The 23,534-nt window shown below is 36.3% G+C and overlaps 1 protein-coding gene and 1 pseudogene across 1 annotated transcript in view; one reads left to right on the top strand and one right to left on the bottom strand.

Moving 5' to 3' along the window:
- The window catches only part of LOC145247905 (connector enhancer of kinase suppressor of ras 3-like), a 113,732-nt gene extending 105,450 nt beyond the window's left edge, over positions 1–8,282 (bottom strand). Inside the window, exon 1 of the mRNA XM_080109530.1 lies at positions 7,885–8,282. Within this exon, the coding sequence (XP_079965656.1) occupies positions 7,885–7,960 (76 nt within the window). The 5' untranslated portion in view covers positions 7,961–8,282. The remainder of the gene's footprint in view (positions 1–7,884) is intronic.
- Positions 8,283–22,473: 14,191 nt separating this feature from the next.
- On the top strand, positions 22,474–22,605 carry LOC145248544 (U2 spliceosomal RNA; annotated as a pseudogene).
- Positions 22,606–23,534: the final 929 nt, after the last annotated feature.

Raw genomic sequence — 23,534 nt, 5'->3', positions numbered from 1 at the left:
CATTTTCCGATAAGGGTGCTTCAGATAATCAACAGTAAATAAATCAACTCTCCTTCTTAAAGGAAGTGATAATGTCTGAGAGGATGACCTTTTGAGATCAAACATAACTCCTATCTAATATTAGCTACAAGTAAGATTTTTAAATTTACAAATAAAATCCAAATTGAATTTGAGATTAGGAAAGTTAGTGATGGGAATGTTTGTTTACGTCATCATCGTCATCAATTGAAATGTCCAAATGGTGTTACAAGTGTTTAAGGATGCAAACAGCACAGTGACACATAAGAATCTTCTATGAATAAAAGGTACATATCATTTTGGTTTTTGAGTTACTAGTAACGAGAAGGCTGGGAAATTTGAATCCGTGTGACCAGAATCGTAATTCAAATTCATGTCGACATCATCCGACTTTGTTCAATATAAATACAGATTGTCAACGATCGCAAACATATGAAACCTTTCAGTTTTGTAACACGTAGCTTAGATAATTTTTTAAAAAATCGTTTTACTTGTGAAAAGGGTTGGGGCGGGCTTGTTCATTTGGCTAGGAGCACAATATATAATCAGTACGTTTTATCTTTTCTGTCCTCGGTCCTTCTAGATTAAAGAAATTTTTATTTTTGTTCCAATCCGGATTTTCTTTTTGGGGGAAGCTAGATTTCCCCCACATTAAAAACTGACCTTGTGTCTAATTCTGCCTTTGTGGGGAGACAAGTAAATAAGTCTTATTTATTTATTTTAAATAAGAGCAATATTTGAATATTAGTTTATCGATTACAAAAAAAAAGCATCTTCAAACTTAACCTTAGTCTAAGGATCTGAACACAAAAATGTGAGTTTATATTTATAATTCGTGTGTTGAGCTTTTGGATAAGAAGAGCAAATTGTAGAATATGAGTATTCTAATACCAGATTTTATCTCTTCTGTCGTTAGTGAATGAGAAATCCTTATAAACTGAGATAATTTTTGTTCCAATTCAGAGTGGTCCTTTTGAAGAACTTTCCCCACATTAAAAACCGACCTTCATCTTGTGTCCAATTGTCCTCGTGAGGAGGCAAGAAAAGAGGACGACCACAGACCAAAGCCTACAATTTTGAAGAAGTTGTATCTAATTTTTAAAAAATTAAATAATTCAAAGTATATAATTTGTCCGGTACTCCGTTTGGAGATAAAAATCCTTCTAGACCGAGGCAATTTGTACTTTTTTGCCTCAACCCAAATTGGGAGACAAGTAAATCCGGACATTAAAGGCTTCATTTATTCATTAATTTAATGGTAATGCAATAAAAAACGTATATTATCATTTAATTTAAAAACAAAAAAAAAAAAAGAAAAAAGAATAGCTATTAGTCAACTCATTGTGGCATATTATTTGGTTTGCTGGAATTAATCCAAAATAAAATCTTATAAATCAGTAAGCTGATCTTTCAAAGCAGCAAATCTTCACCCATTACAATTATTACATTTGTTCTATCTACTCTGCGTTGCCCGGGAGTTTTTACCTTCAATTTTGTTTTGTTCACTTAACCCTCTTTCCTTTCAATTACTACACTTGCCATACAGCACAATCACTGTGACACACCAGGTCTTGCCAGGTCACCAAAGTTAAGCAACGTTGAGCCTGGCCAGTACCAGATGGGTGACCATTTGGGAAAGCGAGGCACTGTATGTACCACAAGGTAAAATACAAGGTTGGGAAACTGGCGCATCTATCCTTCTCTTGAGGGTAGATGGGCCTCTCTTAAGCCATGACCGGCAACCCATCTAGTGATGGCCCCACGATAAAAAATACCCTTGATAGCCATAGCAAAGCATCAAGATTTGAATTAAACTACAAACTGGTGTAGTGAGTTCAATCCCGGGTGCGGCCACATGTTACTTTTCGTTCTTTGTTTTTTTCTTTTTTACTACACCTGCATCCCTTTAATGTAAATACCAACTAGCAGAAAATTTTCACCCTTTCACTGCAGAGGTCCCCAGATTCCGTAAGATTTCCTACTCTAGTAGTTTATTTTCTCAAACTGCATTTTTTTATGGAAATTGCTTAAAACAAGGCATAAAGCTACTTGATATAAGGAGCTAACAAAAACGAAAGCTGATTATTGCCTTGAAAAGACCAAGGTTGTAAGTAAAAGGAAAACAGTGAGCAGGAAGAGAGTTCCACAACCTTGCAGTCCTTGAAAAGAAGCTACTGGAATAGGAAGCTGTATTACAATGATGTATTGAAACAAATTGATAGAGACCACTAGACGGAGTCAAACGAGCTGGAATAAATGAAGCAGGGAATAGATCAGACAATTCTGAGGAACACATGCTATAATAGTATTTGTAAAAGAGACTGAGACTAGCAACATCATGTCTGTGAGTGAGAGGCTGCAGTGAAGAAGAAAGTGTTGGGCCAATCAAGTTACAGGTACGTTTCTGCAATTTATCAAATTAGACACAAATTCATCAGCCAAAAAATGACAATGCTCCATACATGGTTTGATAGTAGATTTGTAGAGATGGAGAATAGCGACAGGTGTGCGAGAGTGTTTACAGCGATAGATGCAACTGATTTTACAAGAATCAGAAAAAGTAATTGATTATAAACTCCAACAAAGATTTGATGAGAAAGAAAGATCAAGAAGTTTTAGAGTCAATACCTCATCAAGAGCAGAGTCATCCATAAAAATCGTAGAAAGAAAAGGGACACATCTGTGATTGAAAGACAATAGAGGAGTCTTAACAGGATTAAACAAAACAAACCATTTCTTACCCCAATCCATAATAGCATTCACATCAACTTTTAGATGAACTGCATATTTTAATTGATTCAAGATTCAAAATGGGCAAGAAACAATAGCAGAATACAGGGTGGTGTCATCTGCATAAATGTTACTTTTCTGAATAATCTTCTCTAAAACATCATTTTATATAGAGAAGAAACAGTGTTGAACCGAGAATAGAGACCTGAGGAACACTGGCATTGATAGGAAAAGAAAATGAAGATAATCCATCAAGCTTTAAACAGATAGAAAAGGCCTAACAATGTCAAGAACATTACCACAAATGCCATAACCTCAAAGTTTATGTAGAAGACCAGGATGCTACACTGTCGAACACCTTTGAAATATCAAATGCAATGGCCCTACCCTCACTTAAATTATCTCTATATAAATAAAATGAACTCATTTTTTCCCGTCTGATTTTGACATTAATAGGATTAAAAATCAAGATATTTCATGCAAATATAATATGCACAAACGGCAGAACAATATCTGAGGTGTGTTATAGGCTTATTATTTCTCAAATTCCTCAATAATCTTAGATTTCTATACTTTTTCTGCTGAGAAGTCACGGCCAAAATCGGTTAAGATCAATGGAAGTGGTAAAATATTTTCTCTCTAATAAATTCCTCCTCCCCTTGCCACCACTTAACACCGTTTGGGGATCGTTCACAAGGAACAGTTGAGAAGAGAACACTGGTTTGGCTTTGTAGTTCTTTCATGTGAAATTATTTAAAATCACTAAACTAAGCTGCAGTGCTCTGTGGCGTAGTGGTTAGCGTGCTGGACAATTCACATTATATTTTCACGTTCGCGCCGACCTACTGTAGTCGTTTTTTTTTTCCTAAACAACTGGAATGGACTTTTCTTGGTGGCCGAACTGTTAACGTTGCAGATGTTTTTTTTTTGTTTTTTTTCACACTTTATTTTCCTACTTTTACTCATGACTCCGGGTTTGATCCTTCCTACTTACCTACCATAACATTTTTTAAAACTCCCCCCCGTCCCGGAAACAAACACTCGGGCAACGCCGGGTACCCCCGCTAGTAAATTAATAAATTATAAATCCATAAAACCAACAGATCCGTTCAGTTACAACAGTTAATAGATCAGCGGTTGAACAAAACCCATGAAAGTGATACTGAACATCTCTAAAGAGGCTCAGACTTACTAGAAAATGAACAAGTCTGCTGTTGACCAACTTCTCAAAAACTTTGCTAATAACAGAGAGAAGACTAACATGATATTTAGTTGAGTCAGATTGATCACCAGCATTTTTAAAAGATAGAAATAGAGGAATCCTTCCAGCAAGAAGAGAAACATGACTGAGACAAACAGAGATTGAATAATTTCAAGTGAACAGAATAAAGTTCAGGCACACAACATTTGAGAACAGGAATCAAATCAGGACCAACAAGAATTCTAGCAACCATCTTTGAAGTAATAATTACAGAATAAAGAGTCTGATCAGTTTTCAAATGAAAATCCGGAACAATAGCACCAGAATTATTGATAGAACTGTCAGCAAAAAGACAAGCAAAGAGATCAGACTTATTCTTTAGAAGATTAAATTATCTGGAGACTATTAAAAATAGAAGGAATAGCAGACTTACCACTATTAATAACACACTATTAATAACACACTATTAATAACACACTATTAATAACACACTATTATAGGATCTCCAATAATCACGAGAGCCAACCTTTTCAGATTAGATAAACTCACAAATCCTTTGAGAATAGCTAGGCTTAACCTCAGAGATTTCTCACTTGCAGCAGACATTGTTAGATTTTCTGTAGGATTGCCTAGAAGCCTCAGAATCATCCCAATGATTGAAGTAATGATTACGATAGGCAATGGCAGAAGCATAAACAGATGAAAATCGGGGATGAGGATGAGGTTTGGATTAAAACTAACGATGAGGAATGAACGTGTCAATTCCAACAAGAAACCAGTCAGTAACTTCCTTAGCAACATTTGGAGACATACCAAAAATAGGACCCCATGGAATGTCATAGGAAGCTGCGGAGCCCATCCCAATCAGTCCTTCTGTAGTTAAACGTCTTTCTATGGAATGGATGATAAATTGGAAGAATTAAAAGAAAAATCAATATCAACATCAAAAACAGCATGATCAGAACCCAATGGAGGAGAAGAGAAAATAGAATGATTCAGGAACAGTAGGCACCTCCAAAATGCACCACAGAATTACCCCCCCTATATGTAAAACGATTTTAAATTAATTGTGTTTAAATTTTTTTAATATTAAGTTTTAATATGAATATGGCTCTTGTCAGCTATTTTATTGCCAAATTAAAACCGATTAAAAATATTATTGCACAAAAAATAAACATTTTGTAAACCCACTACGATATCTAGTTTGTCTCTTTACCAAACAAAAGTATGAAAGCCAGTAATTAACCAAATGAACACTCGTACATATTTAGTAAAAACTTAAATTCGACTCTTTGTCTTTCCAAATACGAAAAGATGCACCCGAAAAAGATCGAAGGTTACATCGCTCAACATCCGAACAAGTAGTTTGAATAAACCAAATAATATTAATGTTTTAAATTTAAATCCAATAAATACACTTTTACTCTTAAATTCATAAAATAAACTAAGTATGTGTGAAGATTTTGAAACTAAAATTCATTCATTTAATTAACCTAAATAAATTATTTGATTTTTTTAAGGTTAACAATCGCGTCGATTTGCACGCACGCACGCACGCACGCACACACACACACACACACAGACACACACCGGTTAAAAGGGGAGAGAGGTGCATGTGGTACCCTCTTAAGTCGGATGAGTAGAGCGATTTTGTATCACTTTGTAATTGGTGAGGTCGTTGAAAAGACGCACATTTAACGTCATCTTGTGTCAAACTTGTTTTTGAGAGGAGTTCCTTTTTACTTGCCTCCCCACGAGGACAGTTAGACATAAGATCGGTTTTTAATGCGGGAGGGGGGATACAACTCCTTAAAAAAGCATTCGGAATTTGGAACAAAAATCTAAACTGCCTCAATGCCTCAGTATTTTTTTTCTTTTTACCCATTTTTCACCCCCATAAGGCATATTCCACTTAGAACACAAGGGACTATTATTGTGGACACTAGGGAGTTGAGCAGCAAGATGTCTGTTCACATTACATTTAAATTTCAGCCGGTAAGTACAGTCAGGAAAGCAGGAAACAGGTAGGGAATTCCAAAATCTAGCAGTATGGGGAAAGAAACAGAGTAGAAGGCTTCCGAGCATCCAGGGACCTCAAAAATGAAGAGGTGGGATTTTGCTGCTGGCCAGGAATATGTATGTCGAGGGAGCACAAGTGCTATTCCATTTTCACTGATCAAAGACAGAAAAGTGTAGTATCAGAACAGATACTACACTTTGCTCCTTGCCAATGAATGAGATCTGTTTTACAAAATAAATAATAAATAAAAAAGAATTAGGGTTATATATATATTCCTGAAAAATGCTAATCAACACCACCACACTTACAAAATTTATAACTTTTTTACTTTCATTTTTATTTTTTGCGTTTTTACCATGACTTATTGAAGTAAGTCTCACCTTCGCTCGCACGACACAAGATTAGTTTAGACCCCGCCTCCCGGCCCTTGGCGAAGATCTCAATGGCATTGCCTGAAGCGCCCTCACAAGGGAATGCCGGCGGAACCGATCAGGCTATTTTGCGTCCGTCCACCGAGTGTCAATATGTCCCTCTTTTGGAGTGAGAAGGATTCCCACAATTGACCTTGTGTCTAACTTTACCGCTAATAAACAAATTACCCTAAATTGAGAGATGCCAGACGAGACATAATATTCAAATTGTCCAACGAAACAAGCCTGAGAATGTAAATAAATAAAAAAAAAAAAATAGTGAAGATATGAATGTATTTTAAAAACAAAATTCTTTTTCAAATTTATGAAAAATTGAATTTACAAAGAAAGATTATTTACCTCACAAACACAAACGAAAAGAAAAAAAAAAACTATAAGTGATTGGGTTTTTTTGGGTTTTTTTTTTTTTTTTTTTTACTTCTAAATTCCCGTCTTAATCATAGGAGAAAGTCGGTTTGTGAAAAATTTTCTTTTCAGCCTTGGCATTCCTACAAATCCAACAAGTGTCTGCCATAAAAAAAAAAAAAAATGAGCTTAAAGAGATTAAGTTTTTTTGTTGTTTTTTTGTTTTTAGAGAGAAACAAATCGGTTTCCGCTTAAAAAGGCACGAATCAGAACTTTAAGGAAAATATGTTCGTTTTCCGAAACAACCAGATATTTTTTTTTTTTTTCTAATAAAACAAAAGCAAACAATTGAAAATTGTGGAAGGCAACAAACCTGTAAAATTAAACAACATAAACAATAGCATTTTTTTGTAAATAAATAATTGGTTACATTTAAAAAAGATTACATTCACATTCTATGTTAACATAAAAACAATGAAATGAGAATGGGTTATTTTTGAGTCACCAAAATTCAAGAATGTTATTGTTATTTTCGACATCATTGACCATGCATATCAACCAGTTTTACTTCCTAATTCAATCAATGAAATGTTTGGACAATTTTTATCTTAAAAATAATGAAATAAAAGGTTTTGATGTTTCTTAACTTTACATAAAATGTAAATAAAATCCAAATGAATTTTTTTTTTTTTTTTTTGGTGCTTTGCTTCTGCACTTTTGCCACCGCGCTATTTTTAAATAGTTTTTTCAGGTTAAATTCAAGCTTCACGATATCTTTTTTTTTATTATTAAATTGTTAGGTGGAAGCACATAATAATTACAAAACACCCTCCCCATGTTTAAGAATGGTTTTCTAAATAACATTATTATTTCAGCACGGTGGCAAAAGTGCACGAACGAGTACCATGTTTTTTCTTTTTTTTTTTGTGTCTGAAACATGCTTTTTTCGATTGAGGCAATTTTTAATTTTGTCACAATGTGCACGGGGTGAATTTTCCCCACATTAAAAACCGATTTTGTGTCTTTGTCAGGAGGTAAATAAATAAGGATTAGGTTGAATAATCTACAAGAAAATACTTTTTATGACCGAAAAAAAACAAAAAATATATGGTAGTAATTAAAAAAAAAATGTTACTGACCTCTGAGCCATGAGGCAACCTTTTCGGAATCCCATTCATCAAATCGAATGCAATTTAATAAATTTTTTCGGCCCATATTAAAAAAAAAAAAAAAAAAATGGGCTCCGGGGTCCTAAAGATAAATTATTCCTATGGTAATACGGTGGGGTTGCGATTTCAGAACCCCGAGCCAAAGAAGCTGGTTGACTTGATTCAGCTTGTCAGGAGATACGATTTAATCAGACACCTGCACGACTGGCCGGAAAACTTTCTTATACTGACTTGTTGATAATTACACACACACTTGTTATTGGGCGGGGTGGGATACAGGTAGGTAAAAAAAAAAAAAAAAAAAAAAAAAAAAGACAAGGGGTAAGGGTAGATAAATTGAGAGGTGTTTAAATCCAGGTAGTGAGATCCGTGGACGGGTGCTTGTTTTCTTTTTTTAATACAGGTCTTCTTTTTCTTGGTTAACAATTAAGCAAGTAGCGAAAATGATTGCCTCAAGCTGGTGTTAAATATCTTCTGTCGTGGTCTAGAGTCCGAAAGATTTTTTGCTTTGTTTTTACGATACACTCGTTTGTTGATTAACTTTTTCAAACCTTTGTTTTAAAATAAATTAGTTGTTAATGTTACATATCTTAAACTCTGTATAAACGTTTTTTTTTTTGTTTTTTGGGGGGTTTTTTTTTTTTTTTTTGTAAACTTAACTTAAAGTTCTAAAAAATATTCGTGCTTTCGGTGGTAGTTTATTTAGCATTGCATGAAAAAAAAATTTTTTATAAAATTCCAAATGAATTATTCTAATCCATTACAATGCAAAAATATTTTGTGACAATATTTGGAATTAGCAGTGTGGTTGTGGTGCTAATTCGTCAAGCTTTTTCTTTTATCTTTCAACCAACAAATACGGAACACAATCAACAAAACTTAACCGATTGCCTATGCTCTCTAAAAAATAAAAATCACCGGACTGAAACCAATTAAAATGGAATTATTTAGCATTTAATTAATCGTAGACATCACACACCAATGTAGGTGTTTTATGATAAATAAATTACATCAAATAGAATAACGACATTACTTTAAAGTTTGTGAATGACACCGAGTTAAAATGCGTGATGTGTTCTTTTTCCTAAGGCATTAATTATTTTTTCGAACATAAAACGTCCATCTTAACACATGAAATACTAAAAACTGACTAAAACAAAAAATCAGGGTGTGTTTTTTGTTTTTGTTTTCACTTGAGTCGAAGAAAATCGAGTAAATTACAACAATCAGTATGGCATGGTACTACTAATACGTGTGTTGTCATCTACATCGAGCAATCATGCCACGGTGGGAATCGTAATAATATCGTTTCTTCGAGGCCCCTTTTGAAAACGATAGAATACCAACAATCCTTTGTAATCTGGTTGTGGCCAAATCTAGCAATAATAAAAACCGTATGTTCATCTTCTCTTGTCGAGAGGGAGTTGTTTGTCGGTGGTAAATCTGGAAGACGTTGTTGGTAACTTGCTGACTATTAAGGTTTAGTCGTGTAGCAGTGCCAACAATAAAAATCGCTTCGACGAACTGGCCGTGATGATGATGATGATGGTGGTGGTGGTGGTGTGTTAACGCCCTTTTCAAGGGATGCAGAGTTTTTCACATTACACATTTTATACATTGAAATTCTATGGTTTTTTACAAAACTGCATGCTGTCAAGTGTCAGAATTTTTACTGCCTGTATCCGTTTGGACGTGTTAACGATGTCATGCTTTATCATGTGAAAAAAATCCTTAAGAAGAAAGAATGTAATTGACGCTTCCCCGAAGCTTCAACATTATTGTCCTTTTTTTATGCATATCCACGTAAGAATAGTCTTTTCTTTTTATGTTTCAATATGTGGCAGTATAGGTCGTTGTTGTTATTGTTTTATCTGCCATCTGACGAAGAATCAACTGTAGCACATGATTTTCTTTATGTGTGTGTGTATTTAGCAGCAACAACAACAACAACAATAAGCCACTGACGGCCACTTGTGTGTATTTCTAACTGATGACGGAGAGAAGGAAGCACCTTGTCTGGTGGTTGGCGGAGGAGTTGAACAGAAGTGTTGGGAGAGAGAGAAAAGAGCGAGAACAGAGTGAGGAGGCGCTACTGGGTTGGGTGAAAGCCACATACAAATGAGAGAAAGGGTGGCTTGAAGTAAAAGAGATCAATAAAACGAAGAAGACAATTTAAAAGCGATTGTTAACAAAAAGAGGAAGATAAATTAACGGGTTGTTTTTAATAATCAGGTAAAAAAACAAAAAAACAGTCGAATATTAACAAATATTATTGTTTGATGCTTCTGCGCTCTTTTAAAGATGAACTGTTGAATTTTCACTTTTTAAAAAGGTTAATTTAGGTCTGAACAAAATTCTTAACCCTAATCCTAACCCTAAGTGAATTCTATTACCGGTGATTAAAAAAAAAATGATTTTTTTTTTCCTTGTGACAATTTTTCATATCCAAAACTGTGACCACTTTCTAATGACTTTCTAACCGGTTAAGTATTTTATTTTTAATCCATACTTCGTACATCTTCGGCGCCGCTGTTTTTGTTTTGTTTTTGATTCTTTTTTTTCTTTTTTTTACCTCGACACCAAAATCAACACAATGGAAACCATTCTTGTGATGACCTTTTCGCTATCGATTGCGATATGTTACTAGTTCTGTTCCTGTGCAGTTCTAGGAGGTCCACCTTCCCAGGTTTTGCTTTCTCTCTTTGAGAAGGGGTTAGTTTATTGCTAATCGTCTGAGATGCCCCTACCAGAGAATGCAACGGAGCTATGCAGGCATTTTTGCAGGCTAGAATGCTCCTTCTTGAGGGCGCTGGCTTTTTAATCTCATGTTGTAAGTATTAGGATCTTATTGTTAATTGAAATAACGTGCAATGGAAAATACTTACAAGCATAAATAACATATAATGACTGACTAGACTAAGCCCAAGTACATAGATACATATTTATTACAATATCGGCAAACGTGAATGATAATAGCAACAGTCAACACTACAATACAGAACAATATAATAAAGTGGCATTCACTTTCATGGTGGCTCTACTGTGAGCAGTAGGTAATATTGTTCGTTCTAGAGTTTTACTCTGATTCAAGTGGGCATCTGACATGTGCCAGGGTTTGACATGTCTACCTGATCGTGTTTTTTTTTTCCAGGGTAACTCCCTCATGTGTCATATATGCTGGCATAGTGTTTGAGGGTGCTATTTCTAAACATTTTTCCTCTTGTGCTGCAGGTTTTAACCTCTGTATCGAAACGTTTTGCTCTGGACCATGATACAACGGTTGAAGAGAATGCACCCTAGTCATATCATGAATAAAACGTGAGTGCAAGTCTCTAACACTTTAGGTATGTATGTGTGTTTTTATTTAACCCTGATAGAGAATATGCCATCTTGGCCATTTTTGTTGTCAATCGGTCGACAAAGGCTGTCACATCCAAAACTTTCTCTGGAACTTCAAAAAAAATAGTGCGCTGGTAACCACAATGTCATTCCATACAGGGTTTCTGCTGCTGAGCACTCCATATCCCTCTTTACTGTGGTGCATAGCCACACACCATGTTGAAATCTGTTGGAATTAAAAGGTAGTGCCATGACATGGTACAAAATAATCCAGCAAGTTAGTCTATCTGCACAGACACGGTGTGCAATATGTCCGGTATAGAAGAGGTTCATGGCTATCTACTGGAAAGATAAATCTGTGGTTGGGTTTAATTGGTTCATGTGATCGATTTAGAATGATGTTTATGCATATGTGACAAATGTTTAAAAAGTGAAAAGTCTGCTGCCTGTGCCGTTACTCAGGGCAATACACGGATGCTTTCTTATTCGGCTATGTTGTACAGTGCATCTTTAACAGCAGGAAACTTCTCTTTTTTTAGTTTTTTCTTCAGTCTTGTGCAGGTTACTCTATTAATGTCAAAGATTGTGACGTCAAGTCTGGAATAATTTGTTTGTAATGCATTCTTAAAATCTTGGTTCAATTTGTGTGAACTTTGACAAGATTCCAAGAGGAGACATTATATAACTCAATGAATGTAGTCACGCTATTTGGTTAAATAACGCAAATCCAGACTTTGCATTAGTTATATTCTTTGAGATTATTTGGTTGTGCAAATTATCGGAAGGGGATATTCCTGATGATATAATTTTCAACTCTTCCAAATGAGTCACGTCTTAACAAAATTGGAATTTATTTTTAAGAATAATTTCATTTTCTGCACAGAGCGATAAGTACTCAAATGTATGGTAGAAGGACACTGTCATCAAAGAGTAGCATATCATTGAAAACTTTCACTTGGCAGGAAATGTTTTTAATTTTCTCATCATATACAGGGTGGAACAATAAAATTGTCATCCTAGAAAAGACAACATGATTCCATTTCTGTTTGATGAAAACTGGTTTTCATTTTTGTTGCAGACCATCTACTAGTTGGCCAGTTGTGTACAAATCCCAAGAGTGATAGGAGCCTTCTAGCATGTCTGAAAGTCACAAAATGTTCAACAAGAGAGATCAGAGATGTGCCATTGTACAACTCATGCTCTCTACCGATCAAAATCCAACAACAGGATTATTGCCAGCATCCTCAAAATGCATCGCTGGATTGCCACAAATAATAAGGACATGCCCAGGGTGATGGAAACAAAGTTTCCGGCCACGGTTATGATCTTTGGTGTGGTTTCAAATGAGGGTCACATCATGCCATGTCACATCTTCCAAGTCAGCTTGAAAGTCAACACCCAAGTGTACCTGGATGTGCTGAAGAGTGTGGTGATTCAAGTGGCTGCTGGCAGACCCTGGATGTAACAGAAGGACTCGGCCCTGGCCTACAAGTCCAAAGAGACCCAGGCTTGGCTTCAGGAGTGCTACGACTTTGTATCCTTCTCTCACTGGCCCCTTTCCTCACTCAACCTGAACTCCCATGACTACTTTGTTTGGTCATACATCGAGAACATCACCAACATGACATCCCACAACACCAAAGCCAGCCTGATCACCGTCATCTGCCGAGTATTTGTTGAGCTCCTGCTGGCGCTTGTGGAAAAGGCATGCTCTCAGTTTTGAACCCATATCAAAGCAGTGAATGAAGCTGAAGGCAGCTACATTGAATAGATGTCAGTTCTACTACATCAAATCAAGTTCTACTACATCAAATCAAGTTCTACTACATCAAAGCAAGTAACCTGGATTGATTTTTTTTAAATAAAAGTTTTAAAATAAAGCTGTAGTGTTATTTTCTTTAGGGCGACAATTTTATCATTTCACCCTGTATGTGTAAATATTTCAAAGACTAGGTATCCTTGGGACATTTGGGTAAACATGAAATAGACCCACTGCATGAAGAAGGTGGCTGAGATTCCCCATTTACATGAATCATTTATTGCATCCAAGACAATCTTTTTTGCGTTGGGGTGTATAATACCAAATTTGGAATGGTAAGCTCGTTTGCATTGTGAATTTAAATGTTAATAGTCCCTCATTCGTTACAGTTTTAGACCCATTTTACAGTGATTATTATAATACTATGCCAATTGAGAGAGGAACCAGGAGGCACTGGTGTGAGAATGTTTCTTTTTATATTATCCCAAAGGAAATGTCGCACATGCTCCTTGAAATAATAAAGCACAAAAATTGGATTGTCTAACTTTAGAGACTGTTTTCTCTTTAAGGTAAATATAGGCAGTGGGCAGGACAAAGATAAGAATATTCTATTGTTTTTAAAAAATTCTTCAAAAGCCGATCCTTGTCTGTCCTTTTTATTCCATTGGAGAGAAAAGTATGGGTTTGGGGATGACTGGGCAGTTGATGCTGACCCTTATCAGGTTTGCTGTTGGCACCAAACTCATCTTTATATCAAGGAAATGTGGTGCATTATAATTGTCTTGGTTGACAGAGTTATCATAGGATTTAGGAAATCTTCAGGCAGTATTCCAATCTCAATGCTGATTTGTTAAAATAAAGCCAATCATTTTGCATATGTAAAGGGATTATTTAGTTGTTTTTTCTTGAGCTACGAATTACACAGTCAATTACATATTGTAACATCGTATATGTTTGCACAAGTGTTAAGATATAGGAACCCAACATGTAAACTCTGTCACAAAGGAGACAAATAGAAAAGAAATTCAATGAGAAATTCAATTCAAAGGTTTTAACAAAAGATTTTTATTCCTCCTTCTCCAGCCACGTGTGACTTCTCGTCTCGGCTGTGACGTCACCCACGTGTTTCTAACATGACCATCGGTTTGTATGCACGTTCTTTTTATTTTTTAGTTTTCTTTTTCCTTGCTGTGACGTCACTTCTCCTATAGCCATCATATGCATACCCACGCTCTGCTACAATATGAATTTGAAGTCTCTTACTATTTTTTACAATTTCAAACGATTTTTTATAGACTTGACAAAGTAATTCATTGTGAGACCCAGGATGCCCTGGTGCTCCTAGAATATAGTGACTTCTGTGGGTGATTTTTAGCTTGGTTCTGTAGTCATCTAAGATCTGTCTGGGACCTGGATTTGGTCAGAATCGAACCACATATGCATCTACTTTTATTATCTAGCGTTTGCTTATAGTAATACATACTCCCTTTATTTCGTTAAATGGTTATATAAGAGCTTATGGGAAGCTCATTAATCTCAATCCTGTTAGTATAATTGTATGGCACTAGATGTTGCCATACAATTTTCATTTTGATGAACACTTTCTTTCATTGTTGGGGAGAAAGGTTCATTTTTAGATGGAAAGTTTGACTGTCATAGTCTTAGCATAGGTAACCGTTTGTTTGCATCTTCAAAGTGTAAACGTTTACATGGTTTCTAGTGGACTGTATTCTCCTGCGTTCTATCCATTTTCGTATTCCTTTTAGGCTAGTTTGCTGCATACAATTATTATGTGATTTACTATTTCGTCTCTTTTTCAACAGTGTCTACACTTACTAGTTTCCTGCGTTTTTATTTATCTTGGTTTTTATATACAAGATGCTCAAGACAAATTTGAATTTTTGGGGAAAGGAAAAAAATATCATATCTTGGCCAATAATTAGTTTCTCAAACTTCAAAGTGTATCTATTAGAAGATCTTTTACAGAATACAGTTTGAAGAAATTATTGTGCATGTGATGGAGGGATTGAGAGTTAATAGAAACTTTGGTTCTATTTATCATTGTCCAGGAGCAATAAAATTGTCATTATCAACATTACTTCTCTTCATACTTTGATTTTAGCCATACTTTTGGTAATGCCGTTATGACAACAGCCATGGAAACAAGCGTCTAAGGGTGGCATGTGCAACACTGAAACTTGAAACCCAACTGATATGAAACAAAAAGTTATTTATGTACTCTTTTGATGGCAGGATCTGTGACTATAGTTTGCAGAACGAATGCTTTATAAAATGTCAGGGAGTATCAACAGGATGGACTCAAGAGATTTCTAAAACTGCCGTATAGAGATTTTTTGCTCACTCGGAGTCATTTTGCATGTATGATTAATTCACGTGTCACTGGGGAAAAAAGATGGCAGATTTTTTATTGTACATGGTATTCGGCAGTTTAAAACTTTAATTTCAACACTTCAAGGTATTCTAGCCATTATTATGGTGAAAATACGACTAAGCAGTAACATAGTGAAGCCATTTACTGGTGAGGGAGATGTAATAGCATGGTTGAAAAAGTTAAGATTAGTAGCAAAACTCCATAAGATAATGTGGCAAGCCTGCTGCCATTGTATCTGGAGGGGGTGCATTAGCCATCTAATTAGAAATGAGCAAGATTGACCAACTGGGCATCAAACGGATAGAGACTTGATTAAAGGAGGCATTCACGGATGGTGTATTCACAGCCTATGGGAAGTTAACCATGGTGAAATGGGCTGGCGAGCAGGTGGGCATTTACACAAACAATATCAGACTATTGGTTGGACTCACTGGTTTTGAGGGAGTCGGACTAGAACAACTTGCCAAACTGGTGTTTGTCACAGGATTCCCTGATGCCATTTCCATCGAATTCTAGCAAGCACCAAAAATTGAGACCCTAATCATGGGAAACCTAATAGCTAGATCAAGAGTGTTGACGTCAACCAGGGACCAAAGCCATCAAATGGTAAATCTGTTGTTTTGACCGGGAATAGCCCTGGTGCAGGAGTAAACTGCTTCAAATGCGGCCACAGTGGTCACATAGCGAGAAATTGCCGAAAATGTGGAAACCATTGCTACCAATGCAGTAAGGTTGGCAAGGTTGAGCCAGGACTGTTCATGAAACGAACAAAGGGACAAGGCATAAGCACCAACCTACTCCCCTACCAAGATCTAAATGCGGCGCTTCCGGAGATTGTCGATGGAATGCAGTGTTCGGCAGTAATTGACACAGGCTGCTAACATACAATAATAGATGCAAATCGATGTCAATCCTGGGAGACATCAAAAGTGGACGTCCTGACTATTGGAGACGCATCTCACATGCTACGGAAGAGGAGTACTCACTATTTCAACAAACGACAGTGACTAAGTTAGGATTGATGCTCTGCTGGTGCATAGTAAACCACTGGGATTTGATCTGTTGTTAGGGATTGATGCGATAAAATCGTTGGGAGACATCACTGTTAGACCTACGGATGCAGTCCAGATCAGTGTTGGGAAAGTTTCTATGTGTGCGACTCTCTCCATCAGTGAACTGGACTTTACTGTTCTGTTTGATCATCAGAAGTGAGTGTGGAAATGGGCAGATAACTGCCCACCTGAAGGACTGCATAATGGAATGCCAGGATACCAAATGGCTGCCGAGCTTTGACCAGATTATGATCAAGAACTCTGGGCATGGATGGACCAGGGTTGGCTTGTGCCATACCCAGAAGACAGACTCGGACCTCCCAAGGCATTAATTCTATTGAAGGCTGTGATGCAACAGAATAAAGCAAAGGTGTGACCAGTGATTAATTACCGCAAATTCAACAATCATGTAGATGAATTCACAGCAAATGCAAATGTTTGCACTGCCAAGATGTGCAAGTGGCACCAAACATATCTTGCTGGACCTCCGGAGAGCATATTTCTAAGTACGAGTTCACGAGACACTGTGGCCATACCAAATGGTAGTGGCCGATGGAAATAGATACTGTCTGACACGTTTAGGGTTTGGCTTAAACATGGCTTCACTCATTATGAAGGCTATCATTAGCAAGGTGCTATCACAGGAGGAAGTTGTGGACCACACGATGTCGGCTTACATCGATGATATCTTTGTTAACAAAGACGTGCCCGCATCTCGAGTCCTGGAACATTTAGCTTAATTCAGACTAGAATGCAAGGACCCAGACGACTTTGGGACAGTACATGTGTGCTGGGCCTGACAGTTTTAAGAGAGTACGGTGTCCTATGCTGGAAACGAGTGAACGCAATCCCAGAAATTCCCAATATTATAACATGACAGACTATTTTCCTTGTGTGAAAACCATGTAGGGCACCTTCCAGTATGTGCGTGGCTACATGTGGCATGCAAAGTAATAAAGAGAAGAGCCTCTTCAATCACAAACGGCTAGAATGACAAGATGACAGACTCCTTACTCCGGCATATGATGTGCAAAACTGTGGATGCAGTAAAGTGGAATGATCCAGCTTGTGGGGGCTGGTACATGAATAGCTGGAAACTAAACATATGAATCGATACCAGCGCACTATTAATGCCAGAGTAATATTAGAAAGAGATGGAACAGTGTTGTCCGTTCCTTAACACTGACCCTGCGTTCTCAGTGTCCACCGACCATTCCGGATTGCTCTGACATCCAGCCAATCTTTCCAGACCCAGCGAGCAACCCTAAACCATGCTACATCTAGACCTCGAGACCTTAGCCTCTGATGACGTGCAAGCTTCCGAACAACCAGCATCCATATCATACGACTTTTCGCTTCCTTTGCAAATAAAAGGCGAACCCTCGTCTTTAACCAAACAACCTGTGTCTGTCATTCTTCTTTGCCTTTTTTGTGCTGTTTATTTTTTGCCCGTGTCTACCTTGTTAGTTGTTGGGTCGATTGTACCCGGACGACCGACCCTGCAACATGTATGAGTAGGTATTCTTTTGAATGTAAAACTAAAGGAACTAATCTCTATAAAATTAGGTATGTCTCTATATGTATAGAATTCACTCCTAAATTAATTAATTGATCATAATGAAATTAGGTTTGGTTTGGTTTGGTTTGGTTTGGTTTGGTTTGGTTATTTTGTTTTACGGCATATCAACCCTTTTCAGGTTATTTAATGCTGAATCCAAAGATTTTAAAGAAAATTGTTTTAATAGAATATATTTGTTGTTTTCAAGTCGGTTTCTATTCAACCCATAGTTGGGATCCTAACAGGTACTACCACTCCGGGTCAGAGTGGACCTGGGAGCAATGACAATTAAAGGTTGGCTCCACACTCCCCAAAGCCCGCAAGCTGGAACCTCACCACTGGATATAGGTTAAGGTCATATCCAGGACCTATGAAATTAGGAACTCAGCTGATAAGCATAAGGAGTTCAAAGATGGGCTATATTTAGTTGAATTTAGTTGTATGTAAAGAGGGTAAAAAGGGGAGAGGTCATCATAGAAATTCAGATATCTCAAATATTTGCGAAATTTTAACAATTGGTTTTGCGAGGGGCATGCAAAAAGTAATGCCCATCCTGATCGAATGCTTGGTAAACAATGTGCAATGATTTATATCTCTACGGGTTATGTGGCAAATTACAGCTCTGAACTAATTGTGGTTTCTGTTTTACAGGTGTTTGAACTGAGTCAGGTGTGAAGTGGAGCCTGTTGAATGTCGAGCAGTAATCTGGTTTTTGTATTTGAAAGGGCGACCACCACAGGAGACTTTTGATGAAATGAAACAAACTTATGGTGATAATGCCCCATCATATGACCTTGTAAAATGCTGGCATCGTGAATTCAAATATGGCCGGAAGTCTGTGTAAACAGCTCCCAGACCTTCTGCTGTTGATGAGGCATCTGTCCGTCAAGTTGAGGCTGCCATTATGGAAGATTGGCGTATTACTATTCGCCAAATAGCCCAAGATGTCAAGATTAGTACAGGGTCTGTGGAAACTATCATTCATGACCATTTGCATATGCATAAGGTGTCTGCCAGATGGATTCCCAGATTGCTCACACCATTCCAGAAGCGAGAACGTGTCGAGTGCTCGAGGATGAATTTGGAGTTGTGCCAAGAAGATGAGTCTAAGTTTTTCAAAAGACTGATTACACAGGATTAAACCTGGGTCCATCACTATGATCCAGAGACCAAAGCCCAGTCAATGAAGTGTAAGCACTTGGACTCACCACCTCCGAAGAAGGCAAGGTGCAGCCCTCCGCTGGCAAGGTCATGCTCACAGTCTTCTGGGACCAGGACGGAGTAGTGATGACACATTTCCTGGCAAAGGGTAGCACAATTACAGGAGCCTATTATGCTTCACTTTTGAGGAAATTAAGGGAAGCTATCAAAATCAAGAGGCGGGGCAAGATCAGCAAAGGTACCCTCCTCCAGCAGGACAACGCTCCGGTCCACAACTTGCATGTCGCCAGATCAGAAGCACGGGCGTGTGATTATGAAATCCTTCCCCATCCTCCCTACTCTCCTGACCTTGCACCCTCTGATTTTCACCTCTTCCCAGCCATGAAATTGTTTTTGAAAGGAAAGCGTTTTCCAGATGATGCAGCCTTGATTTCTGAAGTCACATCATGGTTGGAGGACCAACCTGGGGTGTTCTACAAAACGGTCTCCAGAGCTGCATCAAACGCTATGTAGAGAAAGACTAATAACTGTGCCAAGTTTCGTTGCTCTACTGCTATGGGAAGTGGGTCAGGGGCATTACTTATTGCACACCCCTTGTAGACATCAATTAATAAATATTCTCCAAACTTTAGTTTCTTTGAAGAATTTTAAAGGGTTTTTAGCAGCAAAACATAGGCACAACCTCCCATTAGGAAATTCAAATATTTCAGATTTGCATTGAATTTGATTCGTAGTAATTAGACAGCAATTAAGCAAGATTCTCCAAATTTCAGTTTCTCCATCCAAGCTTACGGCTGAAATATTAGACATATGTTTTAATAAAAATCATGCAATGGATTTTGGATCAAAATTAGAATAAGGATTCTAGACATAAGGTTTAGTAGCATTGTATGTTGATTTTAATCTTTGTTAGGACATAAATATGGTTTACTCATCCTCACACAGGTATTATTCTAGTTCAGTTTATATTCAAACGACTGTTTGCATCAACAGCAACTTTCCAAACATTGTACACATTTGCTGTTCTCTGTATCGGATGAACCTGCAACCTTGCCAGTCTAATGAACAGTTACTTTAAATGAGGAAGTCTTCATGCAGACCAGATAATCCTGCGGCACAATCTTAGTGGGTTCTGTGCAGATATCTAATTCACTCAACAACAGCAACAAAATCAGCAAGAGCTGACTGAAGTATTAGTATTGTTTTTAATGTAACGATAACTGTTTTTTTTGTTTGTTTTTTTCAAGTTAATTTAATTATGAAAGTTGTAAGTTTGGAAGTAAAGCAAAAGTATGCAGTCATTTCTTAAGGTATTGAGAGTAGGAGTGAGGAGTACAATAGTAATGAAATAAAGAAAACAAAACGTGTGATAAGAGTCTTTAAGTGCCACTCACGGGAGGGGGAGGGCATACAAAAGTGACTGGGGAAACAGAGTGGCATGCTATGCTTATAGACAGAGTGGGAAATGAAAGCTTCATTTTCATATACAATGAGAGGAAAAGAGAGAAGTGTTATGAAAAGAAGAATGTGTGATTCTGAACGTTGTAAAGATATGTGACACAAACCTGAAAAAAATGGGGAGCTTGGGAAGGGTTTGACCAGACTATTATCTCATGAATTCAGTCTAGTCACATTTACTGACCCACATTGTCCAGCAAATGTTACTGTCACCAAAATAAAGAATTTCTACTGAAAAGCTCCTACAATATCTCCCAAAACTAAAACATCACAATTTCTCTATAAACTCAAATTAATAAAGCCCAATTCAGAATTTTATTTCTGATATATATAATAACACATATTTTAAATGTGTTATTCATAAGTGACTGCCTTTTGGTTAAGATCGATTCATAGTGTAGTATCTGTTTTGCTGCTAGACTTCTTCATCTTTTCTGTCTTCAGGTATTGAAGGAGAAATTCTTCTAGACTGGGGCAATTTTGATTTTTGTTCCAATGTAGAAGCCATTTGTAGGCATGATCTATAAATAGTGGTCTATAAATATGAGATTCTATTTGATCGATAGATGGGACCATCCTAGGTATTGTCCCTTTGGATATGAGTGGGTGTGAGCGCAATGACAACTAATGGTGTAACCCATTCCCCCCTAAAAATACTGCAGTTTTGTGTTGTATCCAAGATTATTAGAGAGAGGGGGGGGGAGATAGAGAGATTGAATAGTGGATACAGTTAGTAAATAGAATAGGCAGGAGAAATCTAGAAAGAGAAAGAAAGATGGCATTTCGAGGTGATGGGTTAGGGTTAGGATCCAAATTTTGCTCAAATGTGTCTAAGGCAGTTTTGCATTTTAACCAGTTTTAATTTTAACAAGTTGCTATTTTACAGTGGCTGAGCATCCATTGAGGCTTCATACATTTCCTAACAATGTTTGTGCATAGTTAAACACAAACAGCTATCTCAGGATTTGAACCCAGCGCGACTGATTCCATAGTTTGTGCATTTATTATAATAATCACTCATTGTAAAGTTCTTTTTTACTTGCTTCCTCGCAATGTTGGACACAAGGTCTGTTTTAATGTGGGGAAAATTCAGTTCTTGAAAAGGGACATTGAATTGAAACAAAAATTTAAATTGCCTCAGTCTAGACATATTTCTTCTCCACCAATAGAGGAGAGAATAGGTACTACACTTTGATCCTAGTCCGAAAGTAAAAATTTACTTACTTCCCCACTCGGGCAATATTAGACACAATACTGTTTATTTCTAATCAAGTGTGCCCTATAGGTACCTCCAAAGCGCATCACAGATTTACCACCCACTGTATGTAACATGATGTAACATGATGTAACGTTAATATAAGTTAATATTATCATCATAACTTTTGTACGATTCAAAAGAAAAAGCTTAAAATAAACTTTTTAAATATTTTTAAAAAAATTTTGTTCTTCATTATAAGTAGCAAAAAATGAAATATTGAAGTGAAATAAATGATATCTACTGAATTGTCATGTCACAGTAATGAACATATCCAAAAATTACGAAAAACAATAAGGTAGAAAATTAATTAATGAAAATTGAGTTTTGCAAAAAAGAAAAACAGGAGAGTTCTAATTGTAACAAAAGGGAGGTAAATATTTTCTGAAAACTAAAAATCTTTGATTAATTTAGCAAACCTTAATTTTTGCTAATTGTCTTCGAAAACTGTTTCTATTAATAATTAATTTTCTACCTTATCGTTTTTTCTAATTTTTGGATATTTTCATTATTGCAACATGAAAATTCAGTTGATACCATTGGTTTCACTTGAAATTCAATATTCATTTCATTTTTCGAATTTCACTACAATCTGGCCTTTTGGCCAAGATCAAAGTGTAGTATCTGTTCTTCAGATGCGGCTCTTCCATTTCTAGTTCTCTGTTAGTGGAGAAAAAATCCTTCACGACTGAGACAATTTTTATTTTTGTACCTTTTCTCCACGTTAAAAAACGACCCTGGTGTCTAACTCTGTCCCGTGGGGAGGCATTGTAAATGGGGACAATAACAAAAGTATATGTGTATACATCATTTTGAAAGCAAAGACATTCCCATGTTTATCAAATCCTGCAAAAATCAACTAATGATCAGAATTTCATGAAATTTGTTACAAATCATAGACCTACAAAAACCAAATAATCTAGCAATCATCTTTATACAAAAAATACGATTTAGAGTACTAATAAATATTTGAAGGTATTTAAATGTTGAAGACCAAAAAACTTTTAATAAAATCACAAAATAAGAAAAGCATTTAAAGTATCATAAGACAAAGGAAAACCAAAACAAGTGAGACTCCATTTTGGAACCCTATTTACATGCCTCCTCATGATACAAGATTTAAACACAAAGTCAATTTTTAATAAGGAGAAAATCACAAAAGGACACTCTGGGTTGGGACAAAAATAAAAATTGTCTCAATCGAAACGGATGTTTATTCACTGATCAAGGACAGAAAAAAATGAATTGTAGTATGAGAACAGGTACTATACTTTCTTCAATTTCCTACAGTATTTTTTAGATTCATTTGGATTTTATTTACATTTATATAAAATTAAGAAATATTACGAACTTTTTATCATTTTTAAGATAAAAATTGTCCAAACATTTCATTGATTGAATTAGGAAGTAAAACTGGTTGATATGCATGGTCAATGATGTCGAAAATAACAATAACATTCTTGAATTTTGGTGACTCAAAAATAACCCATTCTCATTTCACTGTTTTTGTTTTTGTTTTAATTTATATATATATATATAAATCTGCTGATTTCTTACATGCATGAACCATGTAAGATTTTGTGTAGCTTAATTGCCATATATTTTTATAATTTACCATATATATATATATATATATATATATATGT

The sequence above is a fragment of the Euprymna scolopes genome, chromosome 26, assembly GCF_053919585.1.
Source record: "Euprymna scolopes isolate OS-2025 chromosome 26, ASM5391958v1, whole genome shotgun sequence".
Classification (NCBI taxonomy): domain Eukaryota; kingdom Metazoa; phylum Mollusca; class Cephalopoda; order Sepiida; family Sepiolidae; genus Euprymna; species Euprymna scolopes.
Note: the sequence above shows the minus strand (reverse complement) of the source record. Positions and strands in the feature narration are given on the sequence as shown.